Source organism: Terrapene carolina, unplaced genomic scaffold, assembly GCF_002925995.2.
Source record: "Terrapene carolina triunguis isolate 2854851 unplaced genomic scaffold, T_m_triunguis-2.0 Scaffold613, whole genome shotgun sequence".
NCBI lineage: Eukaryota > Metazoa > Chordata > Testudines > Emydidae > Terrapene > Terrapene triunguis.
The window spans coordinates 301,723-309,643 of NW_020664964.1; the positions used below are offsets into that span (position 1 = coordinate 301,723).

At 41.9% G+C, this 7,921-nt stretch overlaps 1 protein-coding gene across 1 annotated transcript in view; it reads left to right on the forward strand.

Moving 5' to 3' along the window:
- The window catches only part of AHRR (aryl-hydrocarbon receptor repressor), a 111,906-nt gene extending 104,917 nt beyond the window's left edge, over nucleotides 1-6,989 (forward strand). Inside the window, exon 10 of the mRNA XM_024201609.2 lies at nucleotides 5,870-6,989. Coding sequence (XP_024057377.2) covers nucleotides 5,870-6,989 — 1,120 coding nt within the window. The remainder of the gene's footprint in view (nucleotides 1-5,869) is intronic.
- The last annotated feature ends 932 nt before the right edge of the window (nucleotides 6,990-7,921 follow it).

Below are 7,921 nucleotides of genomic sequence, written 5' to 3' on the forward strand. Positions count from 1 at the left end.
TCAGTTGCTGGCTGAGGTGTTGTGGGTTGGGACTATATTCTCCCTTTTGGGGCAGGGCATTGGCTTTGCCATTTTTAGTCCTGGGGCAGTATGCAATGGTAAAGCTGAATTGTGAGACGAACAAGGCCCACTGGAGCTGTTGTTGGTTCGGGGCCTTAGCCCTGCAGAAATACTCCAGGTTTTTATGGTTGGTAAATATTTGGACTGGGAGATGAGCCCATTCTAAGTAATGTCACCACTCCTCAAAGGCGATTTTGATTGCCAGAAGTTCTTTATCTAGGATCTCGCAGTTTTGCTCTCTGGGGGTACGTTTTCTAAAGTAATAGGCATGTGGGTGCATTACTTGTTCAGGCCTGTGTTTTTGGGAGAGAATCAGGCTGGAGGTGAACTCCAACAAAAGCTTGCATGACATCTGGGTGGGCCAATATGGGAGCCATGGTGAGGGGTGCAATTTGCTTCAAAAATTTTGGAATGAACCATCAATAGAAATTTGCAAAACCCAAAAAACACTGTAGGTCATATACATTGTGGGGTGCTGCCCAGCCATGGACAGCCTGGAGTTCGTGCAGGTCCATCTTGATTCCCTCTAGGAACAGAATAAAATCCACGAACTCTTGGGAGAACTGGTCAAATGCACACTTCTGGAGCCTGACATAAAGACCATTGTAGCCTCTCCAGAACAGTTCGGACATGAATGGTATGCTCTTCAACGTTGTCTGAAAAGACCAATATATTGTCCAGACAGACCATAGCACACAATCCAATATGTCTTGTAACACATTGTTAATAAAATGTTGGGAGTTTGTCAGCACATTTGTCAGCCCTAACGGCATCAGTAAATATTCAAAGTGGCTGTAGCAGGTTCGGAAGGCAGTCTTCCATTTGTTCCCAGCCCAGATGCATATGAAGTTCAAGGCTCACCAGAGGTCCAGTTTGTTGACATGTGGCCCCTACACAGTCCAGTAATTCTGGAATCAGGGGTAGTGGATACCGGTTCCTGATCATTATCTGGTTTAAGGCTCAGTTGTCAAGCTAGAGTTGGAAACTGCCATTTTTTCCCTCGATGAAGAGGACCAGTGCACCAGCTGGTGAGGTTGACTTGAGGATGACTCTCTGGCCAGGTTCTCCTGGAGATATTTACTTAGCGCAGCTAGCTCAGGTTCTGACATGGCATAAATCCACCCGAATAGTATTTACGCTCCCAGCTGCAATTCTGTGGGGCAGTCACAGTCCTGATGTAGAGGGAGGGTTTCTGTGAGCTTCTTTTCAAACACTTTGGCATAGTCATGATATTTAAGATGGAGTTCTGAAGTAGGTTTGGTGGGCATCCCTACTTTGGTGATCATCTCTGCCTGAAGCCCCCAAGTGCTGGGGCAATGTTGATTTGCTCCTGAAAATACTGCTGACAGAATTTTGAAGGGAAACTGCCCTCCTGTTCTTACCAATGAATGAGGTGATTATGAAGAGTCCGCCAAGAGAAGCCAAGAATCAGAGGGAAGTGCAGGGATTGAATGATGTTGAATCAAAATATTTCTCAGTGCCCCTGGATAATGGCTTCCAGGTGGACTGTATTTTCAATCATTAGACCTGAAGACAGATGGGAGCCATCAGCCATCAATATTTTCCATAGGTCCAGAGTGGCTTTGTGTCACAAAGGAATCTGCAGGGCCTGCGTTGTCGCTGCAACTATGAAATTGTCATCTGCTTCTGAATCGATGATGGTTCATTAGATGGGAATCCATTGGGGATCTCCAGGGATGCGCAGCCAGATAGGCAACTGCAAGTGGGAAGCCCCTGGATGGAGCTGGGTGCATGCCCCAGGCAGGACTGAGGTGCAGGGTAATTCTTTTTTCACACAGCCCAGGGCAGTCCTTCTTACTGACCCTGAAGTGACTCATTTCTTGGGTTCCTTGGGGCTTGCACAGGACAGGCAGAAGGTTTGCCACAATAGAAGCATAGGTGGTGCCAAGAGAATTGCTCCTTTTCTTTGAGGGTGAGCTGTCAACGAGCCAGATCCACCTGCACTGGTTCAGCAGTTAATAGTACGTGGATGGGGGCTGCAGGGACCCTCATTTTCCTCCCTTCATTCCTATAACTGAATATCTATGTGGCCGGCAAGGTCAATGAAGGTGTCCAGACCCATGGTCATATCCATGTGGGCCAGTTCATCTTTGATTTCCTCCTGCCGACCCCACCAGAATTGGTACTGCTGCACTGCCTTGTTCCACTCCATGGTAACAATGAGATGATGGAAATGGGCCACATAGTAAGCAAGAGTTACCTTGCCACTGCCAGAATTTCCTTAGAGCAGCCTTGGCCAAATGGGCACAAGGCGGGTCATTGAAGATCGCTCATATAGATTGGAGGAAGGCATTCCAATTTGACAAAACTGCTGTTACTCTCCAGCAAGGGGGAGGCCCAGTACAACAGCTCCCCCCATCAGCAGGCAGATTACCAAGACCCTGTTGGCTGGGTCAGAGGTGTACATCTGGGGATGCAACATGAACAGAAAGCAGCATGGGTCCATGAAACCCCAGAATTGCTAGTGACTCCCATTGAATTGCTATGGTACGGGTTCTGTGGGCCCAGCTTTCCTGTCCCTCCGCCCAGTCATTAATTTGGGCTATAATGTTGAATTGAGCCAAATAAGTCTCCCAGAATTTTGCCCTCAAAGATACTGAGTTTTTGCATTATTTGAGCTGGGACAACCCCCTAGCCTCTCCCCTTTGGGCCCTGTGGGTTACCAACAGGGTAGAAAACAGTTGAAAATGTCTGGTCTTACCCAATTCCTCCAGCTGGCCTAATTCCTCATCCATGTGGCTGCTTTCCACTGTGGTCAGTGACCCTTTGATTTCCTTCTAGAGCTGATTTTTTTTAAATCCATAAATCCTTGATCCAGCTCATCTCAATTAGCAAGTTCGGGATTAGCTATAGCTTGCTTGGTCTTCATTGTTTTATGGAAAAACTTCTGGTCTATGTCAGTTAGATTGCTGTCACCTCACCAATCCATTTTACCATTCCAGACTGGGAGTTTTGCAGCTGGAATTCCCAATCTGTCCAAATGCTTTGTAGTTGTTGCTCCAACAGAGTTTTCACCTCTGCCTGCAAGTCATCTTTGGGCTCTTTCTGGTAAACCTCCAGATGCTGCTTTAATCCCTGTTGTGAAGCCTCCAGCTCCTGTTTCAGGTCTTGTTTTAAATCATTTTAGTCCTGTTATAATTCCTGATGACCTTTTTTGATCTCTACAAGCACCTCCATTATTTGTTCTATCTTGGTTCAGCAGGAACACCAGCTCATAGTCTCACTCCTTGGAAACTGGCTCTCACTCCTCACATCAGTGTTACTCATTTCCAACCTGTGCAGCTAGTCAAAGTTTAGGGCCTTGGGGATTTTCCAGCTGGAAGCACAACTTGATGCAGTCTGGTAGTTTCTTTGATGCAATCTTGTTTATTTACAAACAATGTACAAAATTCTGCTTCTCCAAATGCAGGAGGAACCAAGAACAAAAGGAGCAGTTTCTTATCTCGGAACCTCAAGCCTCTTTAGCCAATAGACTCAAAAACTCTCTAACTTTCTCCAGGGTCACACTGTGCTCCTCAGCTATTGGTTGGCTTTGTTGTTTTTTGCCTCTGCCTTTCTCTGTGTTTTTATCTGTCCCTAGTTTCTATATGTTCTCTCTTCCCATGTGTACACGTATGCGTGTGCACACACAAAAAACAATACTCAACAAAAAGCCACTCTGCCTACGCAATCCAAAACTCCTGGGTGGGCTCTATTAGCCCTTCTTTTGGATGTGGCCCCTTAACTGTCCCACAACTATCTTAAGTGAAGGTATGTTCACACATCAATTCCGATGAGGTTTTAATACAACCCGTAACAAGATTTAACCCCACTTATAACAATATGAGCTGTATCTTTCCCCGCTTTGGCTGTCCCAGGGCTGGGAAGCAGGAGAGGAGGCAGTGGGCCTCTATACAGATAGCTCTTGCTTCCTGCATATGCCCCAGAAGAATTTCTAGACATCTTTCAGCTGTAGACGGTGGATCCCATAATCTTGCCTATGAAGAGAGAAACCCCATCTCTCCCCAGGGAATCCCTCTCCCACAATCTCCTGCCTTCTGTTACTCCAGTCCAGGGAATGAATTGGACCATTAAGAAGCAGACCCAAGATGGCTTCTCTTCTTGTTCAAGTCTCTATTTTTGTGTTTGTTTTCTGTGTAATTTAGGAACCTCTTTGATTCATATTTGGATGCCTTTGTTACCCAGTGGATAGTTAAATACCTCTATTGAGCATGGTAATCATGTGGCATGGAGTACCCTGAGCACTGAAGTTCCATTCTTATTGTCCCCTAGCTAGACCAGGTGGGCTGTAGCAGATACTCACTGTTGTTTTTGTATTTTGTTCATCACCACTTGCATCCTTGCCCCACAGTCAGCCTTTTTAAAGTGTGCAGTAGCTTGCTGGAAATGTAAATTTGTTTGCCATAAAATCCTTTCCCCCATTCTCCTCCTACTTATATACAAATACTTTAGTATAATGCTTGTCTTCATGCTTTATTTCATAACAGTCCCATCTTCTGCTTTACTTTTTACATTGGATGTTAGGTTTTTTCCCCCCAATTTTCACTGATTTCTAAAAGCTGCTGTTGCTGCATCATACTTGTCTTTCTTCCTGAGATGTTATTTCTGCAAGAAAGTAACATGTTAGTTGTGTTTTAAGAATTTAAAATTTTAATATTTAGCAGGGGGTTGAAGCCCATTAATATTATAAGTACATACTTACAACTTCTCTCTCCCTCCTTAATCTATGTTTGTTGTAATGTGACAGTTCCCACATTATAACAGCATGGACTCCCCCTACTGGGGATTCTTGTACTTACATGCTGAACCCATTCTCTCAAACAAAAAAATACAAGTGTTGAGCTAAGTAACTAACTTCTGAAATCCCCATCCGTTTTCTCTCTCTTCCATTTTGAGTTTCTAATTCTGATACCATTTTTCCCTAAACCAGTTTGGCTCTGTACCTTAAATAACTTGGATTCAGTGTCTCACATCTTTCCTCTCTGATTAATCTAAGTCCCAATGATTACTATACCTATTATCCAAAACCTAAGGCCAATTTTTTCATAATTTTGTGTGCTTCAGGTGTAGCTAATAAGAACTAAGGGATCACAGCGCCTCAGAAAATCAAGCACAAGATGTCTCAAGCTGGACACATGAAAATGGAAATACCCAAATTAGTGAATGCTTGGGAATATTAGTCTGGACACTTCCTCTGAGCACTTCTTTCATCTCCTACAACAAACTGTTCTGAAAAAACACACCTCTGCAGCTCTCACTCAAACCACTTAAATCAAAAAGTTCCTAACTATGTAGTACTATTTCATTTAAACTACTGTGAACTCTGTTTTATTCCACACTATAGAAACCATTCTGTATACTGGTATACTATGTTGAATAAACCATTCTGTATATTGAAACCATTTTTCTGCCCAGAACATTAGGGTGATTTTTTTAATAAAAAAGATAATAAAAGTACAACTTGTTACTATTTTATTTAAGATAATGGTAAAATGTACACCAAAAGTGGAATGGAATTAAACATGCATACAGTAGTTTAAATGAGATGACCTTGCACTGTGTGTGTGCATAGTATAAATATGGAATACATTATAAGATTATTTGGTATGGGTATGAGATTCCTGCATTACTCATGAGAGATGAATTATCCAAATCACCCCAAACAAATATGAATGAAACCTCTATCATAGCACTCCATTCTATATTCTACATGGGTAACACACAGTACGGGAAAAATATTTTAGAAACATTTGACTGACTGACTGACTTTTTCTAACTTTATTGAAAGGGAAGAAGATGTGCAACTGAAGGTACCAAAGAACATCACAAGTTTGAAAGGACACAAGGAAGCACTTAACTATAACTGTGCCATTGAAACTTTGGGACAGATGAAGCATCTTAACTGGACAGCTGTAAAAAATGAACAGGATAGCATAAAAGTGAAGTTTGAACCTAATACAAATGACAAGTGTTTCATGCAAGAGGACTCTCTCAATTCTAACACATTACTTTTAGGTACCCAAAACAACTGCAACACAAACAACATTTGGACTTTAAAAAATTCATCAAGTTCTTGTTCTGTAAATCAACGCATGAATACATGTCCGAGCAGAAAAGTTGGACCGTTCTGTAACAGAGATCAAAGTCTTTTAAATTTAGCATCAACCTGCCCTTCCCACTGGGGTACTACAGAAAATTGCCAGTCTTATTCAGGCTTACAGCAATTTACAGTGGAGAACTACACTACAGATCCTGTGAAATTACAACGTCCACTGATGTACCCAGAAACTCTATGCGACACAGTATTTCCTCTAGATATGCCCATCAAAACTGAATATGATTCTGATTCTGAAAATGTAGCTGATAGCTACATGATGTCACAAAGTCGAGTCTGGCTGGATGAGAATGGTATGGTGAAAAAGCAGCTGATTGGCTACCCTAACATGGTGCACCTTAAAACAGAATCAGACCTCAGTGAGCAACTGTCTCCTTGTCAAAAACCAAAGCACTGTGCTTACACACCACACAATTGGCAATGCATTGTAACAAATCATACCAACAATATGAATATAAACAGACCATGTAAAGGGTTACATAACAAAGAGATGACACAGGTTTGCCCCCAGAACTCTGCATGTTTGGAAAGCATCCATGACTTTCAGCGTACAGACTTCTACAATCAGTTCTATGACCCCAATTCAGTAGAAGAGAAAGAGCAGAATAACCAGATTTTTAAGATGCACTGTGAGTTTAAAAATCCCTGCTTGGTTCACACAATCAAGCGTGAACCCTTGGATTCTCCACCATTGTCTGATAATGGGCAGGATGGAATAGAGATGATCTTCCCTGAAAATGCATTACCAGGTCCTGTGCCTCATAAAACAACGGAATGTACATTTTTACAATAGATTTTGTAGCATCTGGAATATTTATGATATTGAAAAACAAGAAGAAGTTGTAGATTATCTTCCTGTTGGACTACATGAGTAACTACAATTAAAAACCAAAGAGAAAAGATTTTAAGAAATATTACTCTTTTTAGTGATCTTTGGAAATGGAGTGAAGATAAACCACAGATATCATGGCAAAGTGCTAATTCAGACTTCCTATAGGTGTACCAGTTTAACTTTTTCAAGCTTCCCCTCTTATCTGTTGTATATCTGACTGCATTATTAACGTATAACTATATCTTCCTCTTCCCTTTATTCTATTGTTCATGGCATGAGGTGGGTGAAATCCTGGCCCCAATGTGAAGTCAATGGCAAAACTCCTATTGACTTCACTGAGACCAGCCTTTCAACCTGTGAATATAAGGTCTATATTTTTATGTTTAGTTTCTCCAGTAAAAGGGATCAGCTATTGCCTTCTCCCCACATTAATTTAATCACCTTCAGGCAAGGGCTTCTCAAATCACAATTGCTTAATTTATAGGAAGACCATTATAGTGATAGACTCAGGGACCTCAATCTATTTAGCTTGATGAATAGAAGGTTAAAGGGTGATCTGATCACAGTCTATAAGTATCTATACAGGGAACACATATTTAATAATGGATTCTTCAGTCTAACAGACAAAGGTATAACATGATCCAATGGCTAGAAGTCGAAGGTAGACTAATACAGACTGAAAATAAGGCGCAAATTTTTTAACAGGGAGAGTAATTGACCATTGGAACAACTTTCAAAGGGTTGTGGTGGATTCTCCATCATTGGCAATTTTAAGTCAAGTTGGGATGTTTTTCTAACAGGAATGCTCTAGGAATTATTTAGGGGACATTCTATGACCTGTGTTATACAGGAGGTCAGACTAGATGATCACAATGGTCCAGTCTGGTCTCGGA